At 51.8% G+C, this 21,524-nt stretch overlaps 1 protein-coding gene across 1 annotated transcript in view; it reads left to right on the top strand.

Annotated features, from left to right (window-relative positions):
- Window positions 1-4,937, top strand: part of LOC119092103 (ligand of Numb protein X 2) — a 78,640-nt gene extending 73,703 nt beyond the window's left edge. Inside the window, exons 11-14 of the mRNA XM_037215077.1 lie at window positions 1,272-1,394; window positions 2,241-2,428; window positions 3,210-3,355; window positions 4,021-4,937. Coding sequence (XP_037070972.1) covers window positions 1,272-1,394; window positions 2,241-2,428; window positions 3,210-3,355; window positions 4,021-4,166 — 603 coding nt within the window. The 3' untranslated portion in view covers window positions 4,167-4,937. The remainder of the gene's footprint in view (window positions 1-1,271; window positions 1,395-2,240; window positions 2,429-3,209; window positions 3,356-4,020) is intronic.
- The last annotated feature ends 16,587 nt before the right edge of the window (window positions 4,938-21,524 follow it).

Raw genomic sequence — 21,524 nt, 5'->3', positions numbered from 1 at the left:
TACGTACCGTTGTAGTGACTTACAAGGACAGTACTGCAGCGCATCGCCCATACCAATGCCTTGTGGGGTGATCACTTGTTTTCATCGTACGGAGCGGAGGGCACGCTTTATTAATGTCACCTTTCAACCGAAGAGAGCCATTGAGTGTGATAGAGCAAGTGCAGGATGGATGGCTTGCTCTCTCACGTCACCCGCCGCCCTTGCAGCAAATGCCGGCAGTCAAACGGGATCCGCGCTAGACATCGGTAAAAGTGGGTGGAAAATGGCAACTAGCATTTCCTCGTAAGGGCATTTCCTCTGATTGTTGCACATTGTGTTCGTCCATCCGGGAAATCAGAGCAATGTAACACGCGATGCGTACTTCCATACGTTCGGTGTTTTATTGCGTTTCGACCACAGCTGAACGTTTGCCTTTCATTCATTATCAGCCCCGACCATCAGCGTCCAGTCGCCGGCATTTGGACGTGTGAAGACGAGGACGTGCACATGACTGACATGCCGTCATTATTTGCCGCGCTTCCGCGCGGCGCACGGGCTCACAATCTAGACACACCCCGCGTCGACCGAGCCGGCTCCGCGGCTCGGGGGCATGCGCCGACATGCCGTTGTTCTGGCTGGCGCGGGATAAGAAGCGGCCGGCCTCCTGTCTCATCAGTCCGGCATCGGGTCACAATGGGCGCCGCGGCATAAGAAGCGGCCGGCCTCCTGTCCCATCAGTCCGGCATCGGGCCACGATGGGCGCCGCGGCATAAGAAGCGGCCGGCCTCCTGTCCCATCAGTCCGGCATCGGGCCACGATGGGCGCCGCGGCATAAGAAGCGGCCGGCCTCCTGTCCCATCAGTCCGGCATCGGGTCACAATGGGCGCCGCGGCATAAGAAGCGGCCGGCCTCCTGTCCCAGCAGTCCGGCATCGGGCCACGATGTGCGCCGCGGCATAAGAAGCGGCCAGCCTCCTGTCCCATCAGTCCGGCATCGGGCCACGATGGGCGGCCATGAATACAGAGTGGCCGTATAATACCGCCATTGTCGTGCCCCTATCGCGGGGCGTGCGCCGCCGCGGGTAACTCGGTCTGGTCGGCGGCCGCCGCCGGACCAAGGACGGCCGCCGGGCCCGCGAGCCGGTGGAGAGCGCGGCCGGACGTCCGGTGGGAGGGGAGGGGGGAAGGGGGGGGGGGCTGGCGCGTCCGGACTGGACCGTGCCGTGCGGTCACGTGACGCCGCGCGACGCCGCGCGTCCCCCAGCGACTCACCGCTGCCGTCCTTCGCCGCAGGTCGCCAAAGAGAGCCTGGGCTTGCGCATCGGCGGCGGCATCCACTGCAACGAGGGCGACACGCCCATCTACATTGCCAACATCAACCACCAGGGCCCCGTCGGGAAGTCGAAGCAGATCAAGGTACGTGGTGGGGGCGGGCTCCGGCGCCGGGTGGTCCTCCCCTGCCGTGCGCCGCGCCCGCGGTTTGTCCCGACGTATTGCCCGCGTGTTTGTGTGTTTGTGTGCTTGTGTGTGTCGAGGGACGTCTCCGTTCCACGAAACAGCCGCCGTGAGCGGCGAACTAGTCGCCGTGAGGCCACGATCCGGTGTGCTTGGACCGGCGATCGGTGGGCGTCGGCGAGGCGCGCCGGCCGGTGCTCGCGTCTCGCGGGCACCCCGGGATGCAGCGCGGTGTGACGCGCCGGGGCCGTCGCCTCCGCCGCCGCTCGGGCGCGCGCCGTTGCAGGCGGTGCCAGCTTCCGCCGTGATGAACTGGCGCCACCAGCGCTGTGCCGCCCCGCCCCGACCACAATTAGCGACTGCGAGTGCGGCGCGGCGGCGGCGATCAATGGCGCCAGCCGGCCGAGGATGACGCCGATGGCGGCGGCGTCTCGCCGCGGCTCGGTGTCTGACCGACCGCCGGCTGCGCAGTGTTGGTCGGACGGCGGCGGCTGAGGAGGCAGCCGCACGAACCGGCGGCGCCTCCGCGTCTGCGGAGTCGGGGCGTCGGGTCGGCTTGTGAGCTACAGCCGGGTGGCTTGGGAGAGACTGAGGACGAATACCTGAGGACTGAGGATGGGACGCTCCGCCGAGGGGCGATGCTCCTCTAGCCTATAGCCGGTGTTCCGCGCCTGCTGGTTGGTTGTACCGACTGCTGGACGCTGATCACATTTGTCCCGCTGCCCGGCGGCCGCGCCCCTCTGCCCTTGACCTGCCGCACGTGCCCGGCGGCCTGCGCTGCCTGACATCCGCGCCCCGTGCCCGCAGAAGGGCGATATCCTGCTGTCGGTGAACGGACGCAGTCTGGTGGGGCTGACGCACGCGCAGGCGGTGGCCGCGCTCAAGTCGACGGCCGAGCTGCCGGGCGTCACGCTCAGCATCCTGGAGGGGCCCGAGACATCGCGCGGCCCGGCCAAGTTCATCCCCAGCTGGATCTACTGGCAGACGCTGCCCAGGTGAGCGGCCAGCCGGCGCAGCTTCAGCATCGGCTGCCAGACGGCCGGCGTGCGCCGCATAAGTGTGCTGTTTAACGAGCCTGTGCGGGGCGTGCTGCCGTCAGGGGACGCGGCCCGTGTGTGGGTCCTCTGCCAAGCGCGCAGTGCTGCTCGTCGGTCCGTGGTTGGTGTTCGGCGGCACGCGCGTTTCGCTCCCGAGGTGTGTTTCCTCTGTGGCGTTCGCACGCGCCACCGGTGCGCCTGACGGCCCCAGAGCTGTCCGCCGGAACGGACGGCCAGCCGGCGGCTACATCCGAACGCACTTACCGGTAAAACGGACGCCGTGTACGCGACGACGCGGTGCCGACGGCGGCGTCCGGTCCAGTACGGGTGCCATAGCTGCCGCGACGTTGGCCAGACGCGACGTGCCGAACGGATGGCGCCCGGGGGACGGGCACGTGCCGGCGCCGTCTGAGCGGCGCTCGCCCGCCCGGGGGAGGTGTTGGCTGCCGGCAGATGGGGTGGAGACGGCGGCCGGCCGCCTGGGACGCTGTGGCGCCGTCGGCCGGAGGCGAACTCCCGGCGAGGGAGGAGCCGAGCGGCGGCTCAGCAGTCTGCCGGCGGCGAAATGTCATGCGCGTCGACAGGTGGCGGGCGGGAGGGGGCGGAATGTACTCCGATAGATAGGGAGGTATAGTCATCCCAGGTGCAACGAGCAGCTGACGGAATACGCCTTGCGAGTGAGTGAGCGTGCAGTGCCGTGTGGCGCTGCCTCTCTGAGCGACGCCGTGCCCGTTTGCAGGTGCTTGTGCTACCCGCGCGGCATCGAGCTGTCGCGCAGCGCCACCGGCTCGCTGGGCTTCAGCATCGTGGGCGGCTGCGACGGCGGCACGCGCGATCCCATCCACGTGCTGTTCGTGGTGCAGAACTCGCCGGCCGCGCTTGACGGTGAGTTGGTGGCGGCCGGTGGGAAATAACTCAGCGGCGGGCGCGCGCCGCGCGAATACCGAGCGGCCCCCGCAGCGAGCTCGAGCCGCGCCGGCTGAAGGGGCGGTGATGGACTGGTGCGGGGCGGCCGTGCCGCTGGGGTAGGCTGCATGCCCGGTCCGGCGCGGGCCGCGCTGGTAACGCGGCAGCGGATTTGTGCCTGTCGTATTTTTGGCGGCCGCACGCCTTTGAGCGGCCGCCGGAGATTTCCTGCCTGCAGAAGCCGTGTAATTGTTGAAATCAAATTAAAGTTTCGCTGCGTTTCGCCCGGGATTGAGAACAGCGCTTTGATCTTGAATTGGGGCGAGCGTTCACAATGGCTTTCTGGTGGAAATCTTTGCTCTCTGACCTATGCTGCAAGGCAAACCGTCAGTTGCCAGATATCATCATTGGATAGGTCACAAGATACGTGATTGTCCCGCCCCAGGCGCGCTGTACGAGCCAGGTCTAAAATAGCGAGGTACTGTTCAGCTGCTGTGTTCTGTTGCTGACTGGTGGGTTTAGTCCGCTTCTTCGTGTTTTATGAAATTGATGCCTGCCCGCTCGGTCCGCCGCCGCCTGGTGCTGGCGCCGTCCGCCGGCGGCGCCACCGTCTGCCTGACGGGCCGTGTCTGTGGCACCCGCAGGGAAGCTGCGCTGCGGTGACCGGCTGTTGGCCGTGGACGGCCACACGCTGGAGGGCGTGCGGCACGCCGAGGCCGTCAGCCTGCTCAAGCAGGCCCGCCACAAGGTCAAGCTGCAGATCGTCTCGTGGATGGGCACCGAGCTGTGAGCGCCGCCGCCGCCGCCGCGCCTGTGATACTGGCCGGGGTTGGGGTCGGGCGGGCCGTCGCTGATGGCATTCACGGCATCTGGGGACGGACGTCCCTGTTCGCCAGCTGGCTTGTCGTTCGTTGCGCTGGCACCATGTTGTGTGCATGGAAGACAATATCTTTCACAAACTAGAACGTTGTTGTGTCGAATAGAGGGCAACGATTATGCCTGTCGAATTTCAAGGACAGATCTGCGTATTTATCATGCGACGAATGCCTCCGACGACGCGCTGTCGAACATATCCCCGGCGTGGAACCCTTGCAGGGAGTTGACTCGATCGTTGCGCTGCCTTTTGCGAATGCTTCCGCGTGGCGGATCGACCGACGCCGGACGCGCCCCCGCTCGCCGGCATCAATCTTCCTGTCGTCGGCTTTTCTACGTGGTGCTGTCGCGGCGTGATTGCGTGAAACGCGCGGTACTGTATTGTCTCGTACGGTGTCCCGGTCGCGTTCCCGCTCGTGGGACATATCTGTCTTCGTTGGTCGATGTTCAGCGTATCCATGGCGCGTGTGATGTGCGGGTATGAGAGTGCTCGTAGTTGTGAGGGCCTGCGATGACAGAGCGCGCCCGCGTCTGTGAGACCTGCGGGGCGCCGGCGCCGCCGGGATGTCCCGGCGGCCGAGCGGAGTCTCCCAGCGCTGTGTCGGGCGCCCGGTGAACCGTAGGTCCGTCGGAGGAAGGAATAAACAATGCTCATTACGGGGCCGGTGGTGTGCGACACGGCACGGCGCCGGCGCGCCGTGCTCCGGACGAGCGGGCGTGCCGAGTGAAAGAGACGCGTCCGCTCCAGCGGCGGCCGTCGCGTGACGGACCGCTGGCTTTTCGCCGGGAGCGGGCGGCGCTGCCTGGCGGGATACCCCGTGGCGGAGACGCTTGGCTCTGCGGAGGCTCTTGGGAACGGCCGGCCCCGCCCGCTGCGCCATCCGGCTGCTCATCACACTGAACAGCGCAGCATATTGACAGGCAAAACAAGGCGGCGAGGGAGTAAAACATCGATGAGCCTCATCTCAACAGTCCGTGTGCTCCGTTGCGGTTAACCATTCGCAGAGTAATCAACGCGTGAAAGCATTGTCAATACGCACATCATCTCTTTTAAGCTTGACGGGGCGAATGCAGCACCGAACTCGTGCGGCGTTTGATAACGCCGGACAGCGCCGGGCACGTCTCCAATGACCTTGGAATTCACCACCCCTATGGCGTCGATATGCTGGCATCGGTCCGCTGAGCTGGCACAGTGGCGCCATCCCTGCTGGGGCTCGTCTTGGAGAACCACGCACTTGACATTAAAACCGATACACTTCCAGAACTATGCGGATTACATGGGATAGGGACCAGAGGAAGCAGATTTTTTCCTGGAAATGGCTCCACGCGCAACAAATAGCGTTCCATATTGCGAGGTGCTGCGGCCGCGTACTTTCTGTCGCTGAAGCCATGTAATCATCTATCAGATGATCACGGAATCAGCTCACTTATAGCATCTGTCATACCAAAATATAGTTGTACTACCATGTTGCAGATATGTACTGTTATGATTGCAAAGAATGCATAACTCAATCTTCAATTAATTGTGGTGTAGTGGTTTGTGCTATAGCATCAGCGCTAGTCTTAGTCTCCAGAACAACATATTTCATGACCGATGGTAGTGCTCCAATAAGACTGCTGAAAATAAAGGCATAAGCTATCTTTTGACTGCAGGATGGAAACAATCCATTTTAAAGGGATCCAGTGCATTCACTCACCCTTGCCAGAATGGTACATGGACAATCATGTCTACCAACCATGTCTAACATGACAATGAATGTGCTCATGTTAGTCTCTGGACATGCTGCTAGTTGGCAGCCTTTTCTGCATAATGCAGCCTGAAGCACTGCCTGAAGACCAATAGATCTATGTCGGTAATGCAGACTCACTGCAGCAGTAACTGGCAGTTCCACAAGGTGAGTTAAGGTGCTGAACCACAATTATGGATCCTATCCCCAAAATTTACCAACATACAAGTTTTTCCCCATGTTTGCCAGCTTTTCTATCAAAGTTGAGGGAGGGGCTGAAGCCCAATATGGGGGGCTGAAGCCTCCCTCCAACTGAATAGGAAACTACACTCCTGAGCAGTAACATTAGGTACTGCTGGCCTGTTGTGAAGTGAAAGCCTCAAACTGCCCAATACAACCGCTAACACAATGTTCATCACATCTGCCAGATTATTTGCAACCATGTATTACATGCTTATCCAATCAACCATAATTAAATTGAAGGTGATAAAAAAAGCTGGTAGGCAGCACAAATGAGATCATATGATGTGCACATAATGACTGAAAGAACAACACATGCCAATATTGCAAACGGTGCAGGCGTTTGCACTTGAAACAATGCAAACATGCACAGGGCTCTCTGAACAGCTATGCCAATAGCCAGAACAATTTAAATACACTTCAAATCACACATACAGCATATTGAAAAGTTCAAATCTTCCATGGGCCAGACAAATTCACAGGTAAGGTTTTAAGACTTAGGGCCTCATCTTAGTGCAATGACTGGCAGCCAAAACAATGTGGCAAAACTGGTGCACATCCAGTGTCCTGCCATCAATGGTTAGTAGTAGTACACCCCATAGACAGCTGTAACACAGAACATGGACTCATTAATGAACACATCAGAAGCATAACTGTCTGTGTCTGAATCCCACAAGCACCGGACTCCCATCTTAACACCTTCACCATGCTGTTCACCGATGACGCTTTGGACAACAATCTTGTACCTTTCAAACCCCATCTCCTTCATTTTTGTTCTAAGCTGGTCTGATATGTTCTTGATCCAAACTTGGGCCTCTGCTTCCCCATAAGTCTTCCCTCCAAGTTCCTCGTTCATGGTTATCCTTATCTGTTCCTTCACCGCCTGAGGGCGGAACTTGTTCTCAAACTTGGGCCTGATCTGATAGGAGTGGGAAGCATCCAAATCTATCCCTGAACCAGTTGATGCTTTTGGGGTAACCACCTGGCTACCTGGTCCACTCATCTTCCCTTGTGCCTGGCAGGAACAGTCTTATACTGCTTTCCTCTGCAATGTAAGGACCCCAAAAATAGGCTCCGTAACCCAACAAAATCGATTTCGCAGATGGAGATTCAATGTGTCCAGCAGGCAGAAACCTCACGGTCCGGCAGACAGTATGCCTAGGTTCCGTCTGTGTCCTTCACGCCACACAAACAATTTCTTCAGTAAAACTTCGCCTTACCATGCGCTACAAAAAAACTTTTGCTGACGGTAACGCGGGTACCTTAGTTGCCACCAAGGCTATCTAACGGTTGCCACCAACTACAACAGCTCCTTGAACACGCACCAGCCCCCTACCACATCGAGCCCCATCTATCCGGGTTGTTCGTCTTCGCGGTATTTGGCACGTGCGCCACTTGCGCCGCTCTATGGCTGAGTTTGGTAGCCATTCCTTTGTTGATGCTTGTAACCATGGCAACAGCTGTCTCAATGGAAATGTATCTTTGTTTTCAGGTAAGTGTTTTTCCCGAAACTTTATGTTCCGATTTATGATTTCTGTCTTGCAATATTCCTGAGGAGCTCGTCAGAATTCAGCCCACCTCATCTGTATGCGATGGAAGGAAGGATACGACGGGACGCGCCGGGCATTGCGGCACGGTAAGCTTTTGCTGCAAAATTATGCCGTTGACAAAGCTAATATTCGCGATCGGATGGCATCGTCCAGTCTCACGCAACGAGCGCTGCATGGCGTGGTTGCTGATCACAGATACCCATCAATCAAAAAGCTTTGACTGAATCCTTGGGTGATCTTACTTACTCTGACATACTTTCGGAATAGGACAAGGCGACTGATAACGTCGGAAACTAGAAGCTTAAGGGCTTTCTTGCTCATATCAAATCCTCTAAATCTGCGGAAAATTGTGCCCCTCCATGCCACTTGATATAAAGCTTGTGATATGTTTGTGACTCGAGTTCTCGATGTTTTTAAAGCTCGACATACATTATATGGGCGTTATTTAGAAACAAATGGCTTTAAGTCTCATCGTAAGCTCAATGGTATTTCATAACCCTTACCTGGGCGTTGGTTGTCCGATTCATGCTTTAAGCAGCCGCCCATTGAATCGTTTGTGGAAATATTTGTGTTGAATGTTGTTAATAGATTAAATGAATACAAACATGGAGGTTTGCCGCTGTCGCCATCTACAAATAACGTCGCGCTATTCTTAGCGTTTTTGACCCTTCTGGTTACGCACTGGTTACACTGGGCAAAATCTTTCTTCCTCCTGGTTATGCGATGTTACAGTAACGTCCCAAATATGTAACGTCTGTCTGACCCCCAATTGAGCCAGAAATGCGAAACGAAAACGTTTGTGCCGCTTCTCATTAGCGATAGTAAACGACATTGGGCTTTAACACGCGCCCGTTTGGCCGTTAGAGTACCATTCGCTCGGTTGGGGGTCAATTTGACCGCCTAAGATCTCGAAGACTAAAAGAGGTAGAGGCACCAACTTCACAGGATGTATTATCCTGCACGCGAACTCAATTGTGTCAAAATTTAAGGTTCCTAGATAACGACTTTCGGGTAAAATAAAGTCAAACAGGGTCAGACTCCAAATTAGTGTTCAAAACGCGCTCAGACATTCCATGCAACCATCCTGAGCCTAGACACTTCTTCTCATCCAAGGATCACCGGTGCCCATTTAAGTCAGTGACCTTGAGTGACATTTCGAAGGTCATGGTGAGTAAAATCATACAAGACTGCTTTGATTTTTGCATTTGAATAAACATCAAAAATCACGCTTGGCAGTGTGTTCTTAAAACAAAATGTTAACCTAGATCGTTTTAGGTCAGTAACCAGTGACCGTGAAGAAGTCCATGGAAGATGTATGATGTATACGAAAGCAAATCAATTCATTCCCAAACCCATCGCCTAAGATAGCTTAAACCATATAGTCAACATAGTAAGCGAAACACAGCGGCCAGGCGCAAGAATGATGATTAACCTGTGAAACCATGGCACATCTGAGCGATGAGAGAGGCGTTGGCCGGACGTCTGCGGTGCCCGCCGAAGCCCAACGGCGCGATTTTCCTCAGGCCGCCTCGTGCCGGCGCCGCGCTCGTGACGCAGGCAAATCAGCGGCCGTTCACGGTCCGTTCACGTCCGCCGCCGCCGCCGCGCCGGCCCCTCACGAGCCGCTAAATCACGACGTAATGCTAATTGGAGAAGTCGGACGCGCCGCTCGCGCTCCTCCGCCCGATGAAAGACGGCCTGCGGCGTCTGAGACTCCCGGCCATTCAGCTGACTGCACTTAGGCGACTGACGCATTGGGTGATGATTTATCTGGCTTGGCGAAATGTCTCCTTTGGCTGTAAAAGTTTGCACAGTAAAATGCCGATGCTGCCGGCATGGATGCGATTTTTCAAACTGATTGAGGGGAGCGGTAGAGTCGTGGAAGTCACGAAAAGGGTACGAAACCACGGAGTCCGCCCACTTATTTTCTGGATATTTACCATATATAATGCCTGCATTTGCTGCATGTTTTAAAGACTATGCGCGCATCCACAACAATTACGTATATGGGAGGCAGGCAGTTTGCATCAGCTTCTTTCAAGCGCACTATTTTTGTCAAGCAGCTAGAAGGGATGCGGTCGCGCATGTTTGTATTAAAATTAGCTATCTAGTAAAGTGTAATGTAATTCTTATATTTAGATCAATCGTTTTTTATCGAAGTTTGTATTCACAAATATGAGTGTACCAAAAATTCCGTGAAAAAAGGTATCCATTTCTGGTAATATAATCCAAGACATGAGCATTTCTCTACGCTTCCTTTAAGGCAGTTGTCCCCTACTTTGGCCTTAATATGCTTCGGGAGCTGCCTGCCCCTTAAGAATGTCTTTCCCCGCTCGCTTCAATTAACATAAATCGTGTGCTTGCTGTTTTCTCTGGGGTGGGGAGGGGGGCACTGCTTCCGAGCTGGTATCTCATTGAACGGCCAGCAGCCCTTATCGCGCTTCAGTTCGAGCGTGTGACAAACGAAATGCCCGTAATGTCAGCGGCATGTGCCACACAGGTTGATTGTCGTAACGCTGCGAGTTGAGCTGGCTCTTCAGTGACCATGCGATTACACCATGTACTCAAGTCACTTGCTCCGTTTTCAGTGCGCTCACCCATGGTCAGCCAACCTGGCTGCGTCCGGACGGCCCTGACAATGGTCGTACTTTCGAATGGCCACTGTCGCCCCGTAAAACAATTTGTAGTGATAGGTTGCATGAAAGATAGGTGGTGATAGGCTGCATGATAGGTAGGTAGTGATACGATACATAAAGTGGTAGGTTAAAGTGTCACAAAATGTCACAAATGCCATTCTGGCCGAGAAAATCAAACGCATCACCTGAGCAGCGCCCGCTGTGCCTACAACAGTAAAGCAGTAACGCACATTCGGCAGGGTTAGTAACTGCACTGTTCACTCAATTCCTTCACTGCTTCAGTTTAAATTCTCAGTCTCTTTCATTTCCGTGCTGAGTTGATCATTTAAACGGATTTGCCCAGGAGTAGGCTTATGATGCACTGACATGTTCAAAAGAGCTAGTTGTTACCTGGGGCCTTGATGGGTTCCTCTCCATCACGTTCTTTACGATCAACTTACTCAGTAGCCTAAGGACTTCCTTGATGAATCTTACAGGTTCATCTAGGTTCCATGAGCCTCCTGTTAGTACTTGCGAAGTATCCGCCCACTGCAGACGCTGGAGCACACCAGCCTGACGATTACCTTCATTTTTCAACGAACTAAATACAACTGAATCCGTGGACTAGCTCTGATGCACGACTCAGGTCTCGAAGTGAGCGCCGCTGCTCGAGTTTTAACCTGTGGTCTGTCGTGAATTCCGCTGATGGTAATCGGGTAATTATGGGGGCAATGTGTCGTGGAATCTCAGTGCTTCCATGACAAGGTAAAATCATTGCCGTGTTATTGATGTTGGACGTGTGCGGCCTATAGGATGAACTGTGGGTTGGTGAACGTAGCCATTAAAGACTGCCACAGAAACCCCCTGCCGGTGGCCGCGAGGCTGGCTGCAGGCTGTCACGCAGTACTCGCATTCGGGACGTTCGGCAGAGCTAGTGTTGTCTTAGTGGTGGTCGTTATTAGGTGATTACCGCCATGTTTTAGTAGGTTGGTGTCAGTTGTCCGGTTTTCATAACTGGATCCTTCAATATTCACGTCGCATTGGAGGTTGGCACACTTCAGAGGTTCTTCCGATGGTGAGTGACCTGTAAAATACGTCGCATTGGGGCACACTTCCGATTCCCGTACCTCAAAATAATAGCCTACATAATAGCAAATACATAATAGCAAAATAACGCCTCAAATTTAGGGTTGCGAGCTTTGTAAACATGCATACTGTATACAGAAGATTCAAAAGTATTTCGGTGCTTGAATGGTGTCCCTACTAGGTACTCGCGAGAGACACCATGCACTGGACCTCGAATCCCACACTATCCACTTGGTGACGAACGGTTGCCCCCCCCCCCAAAAAAAAATCAGGCTAGATCCGCCCCTGCCTGTAATTTTGTTTCGTTTTTGGAAGCTATCACCCAACCTTTTCATTCTCCGATGCAACTTTGCGGCAAAACAGCGCAAACTGCTGAGGCCTGTTAAGTTTGATTAATCGCTGAGTAATGACAAGGCACTCAAACTAATATCACAAATCTACATCAGGATCAACAAAACATACGAATCTTGTGTATAAAACGTGCAGCACGAAGCAAAAAAGGGCTCTAGTGAGCGTGGTATGAAAGCCTTATTTTAAAATTCTGACTGGATCAGTCAGCTGTGCTCACCCGAACACGACGTCGCAGTTTTGATTTGGTTATAATTCTGATCTCTTACCTGTAATATTGTTTGTGTTTAGGCTACAGAAGGTCGGGAGGGGAGGGAAGCAAACTAACCGTTGGGGGCCAACTTGCACATGGGCGGGAGGTAGTGGTCCGCCAAAAAAACACAAATCAACACTCGTGGCTGCCGGGTTTGTCGAAAAACGGGGCGGTTTGCGGACAGGTTTGCGGACGATCGTGTTTGCGGACGATCAGGTTTGCGGACGAAGCTATTTGGCATGGGACCGAAATGTTGAGTTCGAACTTTCGTAACTGATTTGACATGCGGCATATCAGTCGTAAAGGCGCTCTGAACACGATAGCCCATTACGTTAACAATGCACCATTTATTACATTCTAGATATTATATGAAATGCAACCAATATAGGTGTATATTTACTCCACTTTATCCGGAATAAAAAAGAGCCGGAAGACAAAAACATTCCATAGCATACGTGGTAGGGGCCGCCAAAGAAAACGACGACAAACATTGCTTTTGTAGATGGCCGCTACTGTTCAGACGATTATAATTGTGTTCAAGTGGTAAGTTAGTCCTCACTTTTAAGCTGTGATGCCATAACGTTATCCACCGCTTAGTCTCACAAGGAGGCACAACAATCCGAGAAATCTTTGAGGGGCCCATTGGTCACATGAAACAGCTAACACAAAACATCAAGCGCTAAACGTAAAAAAAAATACCAGAACTCTATAAATCAGAGGCTTCTGTTTCCATCGAACCGCCGTGGTTGTGGCGTACTGGCACACGTGGAAGCGACAACAAGACAACGCATCTGGTATTCTCAGGGTTATTTTAAGAACAGTTGGCGTGCGATTCCCACTGGTGCCTCCGTCGGTTACTTCAGGAGGACCTGGACTGCCCTTCGTATCGAGGAGGTTTGCTTCGTGACGAGCAAGCAGAAGATTTTGCATTGCTGAAGTTGCCAGATCAGGTCTGTCGCTGTGCTTAATGTTTGTGATCACCAAAACCCGGGACTGGTCTATTCTGAAGCTGAATATCGACGCTGTTGTTAGGACTTGAGAGAAGGTTTGGTTTCAATATGACATTTCGCGCAATATCCTTTCACAAAGAGACATATGCTGTTAACCTTTTTAGTTGGTTATCGGACACATTCCTCTTCCTTTCTTCAATGCATGCAATCGTTTGTTTGTGTTTTGCCCACATTTTTGATTGAAATTGCCTATTCATGATGAATGAATGTTTTCGTAAGTTGTTGACTGCGTTTGCGAGGAACATTATGCATATAGAGGAGACAGCATTAATAGCCATATTCCTCGTATCTTATTTCTCAGTTAGAATAGACAGGAATAGAATAAACAGGAGAATGGACAGATCTTTGTAATCTAGCATGCAATCTACATTTGTCTATCCATTCTCCTGCTTATTCTACGAGAATTAAGACGCAAGGAATGAGGCTATTAATACTGTCTCACCTAAATGAATGTTTCCTTTCATGAGAGAATACAGGATTGTATGATGACCACCAAGTAGCCATGTTTCCACTGGTGAGAGAAAACAGGATTGCATGGTGGCCATCAAGAAGCCAGAATTCAGGATCCTGTGAGGTGCAGTTCATCATTAACGGCCTGTGCTTGAGTTCACGTGTGGTTCACACGTGGCGGACCACTACTAGCCCATTTCTCTCGGGGCACAGGGCCGTGGGCAGCGCTCCTCTCGCCCAGCTTCGTCACTTCGAGGCCCTAGAGCCAAGTCTGTTAAGACGCTCTTTGCCTGACCCCACTGGCGGCCAATGGGGACCGCTTTACGACGTGCGACGGTAGTCGGCAAGTTCACATCCGCACAAAACGGCAGACTTGTGCGATTCGCCGACGACCTACCGACACCAGTTCTGGAGCTGTATGAAGGCCTTCACGTTCATGCCGACGGTTGGAGCCTCCTGATGCGCCGACAACGTCGCCCACCATGCCGACGCACGCAGTGAGTACCACGCCCGCCCGCTCACGTATCACCGCCGAGTTTGTTCGCGACGGTGGCGCCACCACCAGTCCCCGTCCTCGAGTGTATGTGTCGTCTGATTCTGCACCCTCTGATTCTTCTGACACTACGCGCGGTCACCTTCCCCGAGCTGTGGGACCGTATGGGCCATGCGAGTGGCTCAAAGTCGATGAGCGTGGATGGTGTACCTCCGTCTGCGGTCAATGAGTGTTTCTCCGGTAAATGTTCCCATCTGCTTCACTTGATCAATCGCTCCATCGTGACTTAAGTGTTTCTTCTCCATGGAAGATCACGCTTGGTACTGCCATGCAAATCCGGCGACCGAACCGATGTGAACATCTTTCGTTCCATTTCTCTCTTGCCTGTGCTGTAGAAAATTGCTGGAGAAGTTGTCGCTCCAGCTCGTTCCGTTTTGCTGAGTAACCAGGTGTTTTCCCTCTGCGGTGCACTAACCAGCCGACCGCTGCACAGAGGATGCCATGCTGGACACTACCGAATAGATTTAAAACCATCGACAAAGACGACATCGCACTGTTAATGACAGTTAACCTCAGCTGACTGACCTCTTTAAGTTTTATCGATGTCGATAACAGCGTCCCCCAGAGAAAACTCGGACGGCGTGGCTTACAGTCGACCGGCTTGTTCTAGAGCGGCCCGGCGAACGGGAGCGGGCGGTGAGCGGCGACTCCTTCGTACTTCCCGTCACTCGTGGGGTAGGTGGTTCAGGGCTCCATCGCCAAGCCAATCCCCTTCCTCTTCTTAATCAATGACCTTCCCTTCCTCCTCTCCCGCGACCGTCGCCCATCCTGTGCCGATGATACTCATTTCCTTGATATCCTCTCCCAGATGCCGACTGACTTTAAAATGCGGGTTGAGGAAACCATACGTCACGTCCAACATAGGTTCCATTCCAGGCTAGCAGCCTAAACGTACATCCGGACAAGATTGCCCTCACTTTCATCGGGCTCAAAATCTTACTTAAAACGGGCACTACTTATCCATCAGCCCCTCAAGTCGACCAACACTAAGTGTTGTACATTCTCCTTAACAGCATTAAAGTGCTAACTAACAACATTAAATTGTTAACTTAACGTTTAAGTGTTAACTTAACAAAATTTAAGTGCTTTGCATTCTCTTCGACCAGCACCTCAACTGATACCCTCATGGATCTATGGTGGAGCGGAAATGTCATATCCCCATTTCGTCAAGTGTCGCAGGTGGCCAAAGAACCCACGAGAGCTTGCCCTGGTACAGAGTATGCATGTTTCGCCAAGCATGTGTCAGAATTGTCAGACATTCGGGGTTATGAAAATAATTTTTTTTTTCCACAGATGCACAACTGTTGACTCTAAATAATGGAACAGAAAGCGTTTCAGCCCCTCAAAAAAGTGCGTGAAGATTTACAGCTTGAAGGAGAGACAGCTAGCCGGGGCATTCCACTAACTATCCATTATCAAATTACGGCGTAAACTGTTCATAAACTTCGGCGTACACCACGCACCCGTCCAAAGCACGTGTGATGGTCCGACACGGACGTGGACCTTGACACACGACCTCGGCACCTCGCAGCGTCAGCGGGCCGCGTAATCCAGCGCAGGCACCGGGCTGCTCCAGTAGCGAACCGTTTTCCGTGCCCCTCTTCCCGAATGACGTCAGCGAAGTGCGGGGAAGTCAGCCGAGGTGCCGCGCACGTAACCGGAGCAATCGGGTCAGAGCGGCGCCGGCCTGCCGCGCGCCGGTGACACATTTCCCGCACACGCCGCGTGCCAATCAGGCACGTTCGTCAGGCGTGCAATCTCGCGCGCCGGTGGCTGTCCAAGCGGCGAATTGTGCCGATCAGTGGCTGCACCGTGGGCCGATGAAGTGCGGAGGTGCTCACCTCACTCGCTATCAACGTTTTTCCCTCTCTCTCCTTTATCCCTTTATCCCTCCCTCTCCCTCTTTTCTCTCTCTCTCTTCTCCTCTTCTCTCCTCTCTCCTCTCCTCTCCTCTCCTCTCCTGTTCTGTCCTCTTCTCTCCTCTCCTCTCCTCTCCCTCTTCTCTCTTCTCCTCTCCACTCTTCTCTTTCTGTCTTTTTATTTGTCTGTCTGTCTCCCCCCTCTCTCTCTCTCTCTCTCTCGCTCCCTCTCTCTCTGGCTCTCTCTCCTCCTCCCTCTCTCTCTCTCTCTCTCTCTCTCTCTCTCTCTCTCTCTCTCTCTCTCTCTCTCTCCTCTCTCTCTCTCTCTCTCTCTCTCTCTCTCTCTCTCTCTCTCTCTCTCTCTCTCTCTCTCTCTCTCTCTCTCTCTCTCTCTCCCATTTTCCTTCTTTTTGTTTGTTTTCAGGCTGGAGCTCCTAGCCGTTTGGGACTGCTGCTAAGCTCCACATGAAGCGATCTGGATGTAAGAAATAGGATGAGACGTCAGATGATTAAGGAAGGTAAAGCGGGGCGTACTTCAGGGAGCCGTGGCCAAACCACAGACTTCTAACTTTGCCACACGGGAGACTCCGCCTCATTCAGTCGGGACTCCGCTCGCTCTCAGTCTGAGCGGGATGCCGGGCATTGGCCGTGAGAGCTGTCCGCAGCGGGCTGCAGCGAGTTATCGGCGCAACGGAGCGTGCAAGGATGCAGGGTCATGCACGAGGGGATTGACAGGGCGGATGTTTCCTCCTCCAGAGCGCTTTCACTTTACCTCCATCTCTCTTCATGTCTGTCCATTTGCGCGCACTCTCAATGAGAATTCATCGCCCAAAGCTTGATTGATTAGTTCCGCACTACTGTTGCTGCTTGCGGCACGGCGTTGAAACATGAAGGCTAACACCGTTCTGATTTGTATGCCTTGTTTTGATGCATTCGAGGCACACGAAAGCCAAATGGCCGGAAGCGTGACAGTGTACTAAATGACATAAATGTATCCATCCATTTGATTCATTTCGGCAATGGTGTTTCTCGTTAAGAAATTTCATTAAATCTCATAGCACAATTGAACCTTCATGAATGTATAGTGTTGTAGGTCAAGTTTGCTGATGTTTTCTTTTCTGGGTTTGAATGAATGAGGAAAAAGTTGTTGAATATTAATGTATTCATGAATATGACAATATTATTAATATGACAATACAAAATACTGTCATATCTATGTATGGGTATATATATATATATATATATACCCACAAACATATATATATATATAAATACATATAAATATACATATGTATATATATGCATATATATATATATATATATATATATATATATATATATATATATGTATGTCCTAAGCTGGAACTACAGTAACAAAACATTCTGAAGCTCACAAAAGAAAACACAGAAAACCAACCCTAAGACTAAGAGTCAATCTAGGAGTCCATTGGCTAACCGATCCACGACTGTTCAGAAAATTATGCATAAATGCATGAATGTGCATGTATCTACAAATGTTATTTGCTCCATATTGTCAAACGCTGTCACAATATCGAGCTGATTGGAAAGGCAATCGCTCGAACATCAAATTGCACTGACATAGGTCCAGGGGTGGATGTTGGGGCGGGGCAGGGCCCGTCATCATCAACATCATGATATTTTTACACGATCTGTTGGACGAATGACGATAGAAAACACTAGAAAACAATTTGCCAGTGTGTCTTCGTCCCTTTTGGGTCATCTCAGGGTGATGGCGGGAATTAAAGACTTTCTATAATCTTGTTCTCATTTCATTTCTTGAGAAGCAGAAGTAGTTGAAGGTGTAAGCAAGCGGACCAATAACAAATAAAAAGCAGTGTTGAGGTGAAATTCAAGCGAATTTGTCGATGATGGTGACGTACATTGCGGAACATGTAAAATACTATGAAAATAAGTTGCTCCCCTGAGGTGATCCAGAACACAGTTTGCTTTTGTGTAGAACATGTCATTCCGTTTTGAGCCCTAATGTCCGACGTAAGAAAATCTAAATAAATGATCCACGTAGAGACCTAGTTGGTAGCAGGTAATTTAGGCCATCATTTCTGGATGCGCGAGGCATTGTGGATGATAATGCCGGCTGTCCCAAATGCAAACATGACCGTTTATTTTGGAAGTATCTGCTATATTCATTCGCTTAAAAACAGCAGACTTCATCGAGTTTGTTCAACGCTCTGTTTGCTAAGCTCACACAAGTTCATAGGGATAATATGACTCGTGTTGATTCAGCACTGTTTTATCACGTGCTCAAAATGTTCCCTCAGACGGCTCAACACAAAAAAATGGACTTGGTTGAATTGTACACAACGTTTATGCGCTCAGGGATTGGGATTTTTTACTTCTTACTATGATTCAAACCTTAACTTTTTAGTGGAAATCTTTCTGAGATTAGACTTAACACTAAATAGTCCTTGCTGTGTAAGCCCTGACCCTTACCATCTGATCATTAAATTCCAAGTCTACGGCGGAACCGGACAGCGGAAGTTAAACGTGCAGCAATACTTGACGCAGTTCGTCCGGCACACTGACGTCACATGACCTTTAACGCTCAAATCAGTTAAGTCTAACATCCTACCGCTGCTCTAACATCAGCCATGCCCTGCGGCTATTCCCGTCCTGTGGAAGCCACTGACTAGTACGGCTGTACGCGAGCGCTCTTCCTAGATGACCCCAAAACTTCCTCAAGACATAAATGAATCGCTGCGTGTTAGCCGCAACCGCATGGCCTCAAACCCTTATCTTCCTCAAACCAGAACGGTGCCCTGGCACCTTGCATGGACATAGCCAACCACGCGGTACACTTCACTGAGTGCAGTCGTCGAGCTCAGTGTAGCTTACATCGTCGAGCTTAGTATAGCTCACATCGTCGAGCTCAGTATAGCTCACATCGTCGAGCTCAGTATAGCTCACATCGTCGAGCCCAGTCGAGCTCACATCGTCGAGCTCAGTATAGCTCACATCGTCGAGCTTAATATAGCTCACATCGTCAAGCTCAGTTTAGCTCACACCGTCGAGCTCAGTATACGACATCCGTTTTGGCCTCTCCCGAGCACACATCGTTCTTTGACTTAACTTGACTACTGGGCAAAAATAGGCCTCATTAGTGAATCAGAGTCAGGGAAACGTGGGTTCCGCCTGAGTTCGCCACTGAACCATTGCCCAGTCGTCTCCGTTTCTCCATGCTCTGGGGTTTGAGTTTAGAGAGCACACTTGTATGGCGTAGGTGTAGTTTCCGCCTACGCCATACATAGTGTAGATAATCGTGTTTCAGAATGCTAGACAATCCATTCCTGAGCCGCTAGAGCTCCAGGCAGCAACGGGGCATGAATTTTGCTGAGCTCCGGGCGGCTGACGACGCAGCGACGTTGATTTTGTAGGGAACTCTTCAAGATTTTGGTCTTCCCTAATGCATAGTCTTGCCCGGGGTGGAGAGCTCACGCTGCGTCCCGTTCCAACTCTGAATCTGTGCATCCAACGAAAAGATGTCGTTTGTTGGGTCATTATTCCCTCTTAATAGGCAATGCTCTGCATTTGAAGATTCTGAAGCAAGCATCAGACATGGTGAAATGAGGTCACTTAAAGTCAACTATTATCATACTTCTACGTGGAAAGGACTGCTCTAAAAAACGTGATTTCTCTATTAAGTAAATTTGCTTCTCAATGCGTCTTTGTTTGATTCCGTTATAGAACATTTGTATGACGCTGAGGCGGTGCCATACTGGCCGTGCGAGATTGACACCCTTACATTCGCATATAGCTCTTCATTCTCCCGAAAGGTTCCAGCCCTCAGGACTCCGTAACACCTAAAAACGACCTGAAAATAGGCGGACCAAAACGCGTTGTACGTACTAACACGCAGATGAGAGCGATTGTCCGAACAATTGTTCCACAGCATTACTACCATTGTACCTCCACGCCACCGAGCTTGTTTTTGCATTCCAGGGAGTTACCTGCCATGGAACAATAGTCCAACAATTGTTCTCATAGCAATGGCTTATTACCATTGCAACGACACATCAATGATAATTTTTGTTCATTCTAGGGAGTTACCTTCATGGTCATATTATCTAAAACTGACTGCTTTCGACTTTCGCAAAAACTTACACAGCACACGCACATGTGGTGTGAGCTGCGCATGGCGATGAGCGCAAATGATCTTGACATCAACAAAATAGCGCACATATTCATCGACGAGAAAATGACATGTCGACGAGAACCTGCATAGCAGCCAACTTCCACCACTCTAAATTTGGTTCCCATCTCCCGAAGAGGACGACACTTAAGTGAACGAAAAAAGTGAACCTAGCCAAAGCATCGAAAAGTTGTTCTGAATCTTATGGAGACAAATGCCAACTGACTACTACTTTCTAAGACACTGTGGGAAACATTATCCCGATTTCGTGTCTGAAAACTTTGTAATAAGTCCCGTCAAGGTGTGTGTGGAGGGGGAATCGCCCTTCCATGCACCCTTCCTGACCCCCCCCCCCCCCCCTGTTCCTGCGTCCATGTTAGCTGCCCGTCACGTTTTAAGTGATGGATACCTAATGTAAAGGTGCCTTCTTGAGTCATTTAAAGTATGCCTGGGGGCAAGCAAAAAGCTGCTGATGACAAGCACGGTCTATTTTTAGACGACATCGTCCTATAATATAGCACCGTAGCTCGAGCATGAGACATTGAAAGATGCGGCCACGAACCTCAGACTCCCCTTGTCTCGAACAGTGTCGTCGTGACCAGACGGGATCAGACGTGAGAAGAAATCATATCATGTGTGAAGCGGTGATTTGCCGTCGAGAAGAATGACGCGTTCAGCAAGTATGACGTCAGCAGATGCACGTCTCAGCAAGCATGACGTCAGAGCGTCGGACGCGCTTTCGATGCAAGTCTATGGCTTTGAGCTTTAAGCGTCGGTTCAGCGCGCGCAAAAAACAGACAAACAAAAACAGCCGTGTAAAAGGGCGCCAAAACAAACGACCGTGCAAAAAACGCGGCAAAATAGCGGCCGTGTAAAAAGGCCATGAATCTCGTTTAGCCTAAGGCATCGCTCTCAACGTTATTGGCAGCATGGGCTGACCTCCCTAAAGACCACTTCAGAGCTCGTTTCTGTCACAAAGTTTTAACGCTCCACGTGCAGGCCTATGATCCACGACCATTGGAAGATGGTGGTGGCTCCACCACCAACACCATTGGAAGATGCTGAGCACTGCCGGGCAAACCGTTATGGAATAATCTCGTGCATTTATAGCAGTTGACATTCCGTCCAAAGCTGCATGAACGACACATTTACTAATGACACAGAAGCTCGTCGTGAGGGGTTTCCTACTGTCGTTCCTATCACTAACACCTTCCTCAGATGGCCTCAAATTGGCATATATCATGCTTTTAAGGTCTTCGATGCAATCGCCGGTGTACCTAGTCAGAGGTTTACCGGAAAGCTTCGCCTAGTGTTCTGAATGTGCAGGCCACCCTGGGATGCGCCAAGCCAGCTCCTGGTCATTACTCCAGCTCAATGACCGCGTTAACACACGGCAACAAACAATCGGCATGCACC

Source organism: Pollicipes pollicipes, unplaced genomic scaffold (genome assembly GCF_011947565.3).
Source record: "Pollicipes pollicipes isolate AB1234 unplaced genomic scaffold, Ppol_2.1 Scaffold_3447;HRSCAF=4054_pilon_pilon_pilon, whole genome shotgun sequence".
Lineage (NCBI taxonomy): Eukaryota > Metazoa > Arthropoda > Thecostraca > Pollicipedomorpha > Pollicipedidae > Pollicipes > Pollicipes pollicipes.
The sequence above is the reverse complement of the archived record's forward strand: the minus strand, read 5'-3'. Positions and strand labels throughout refer to the sequence as shown.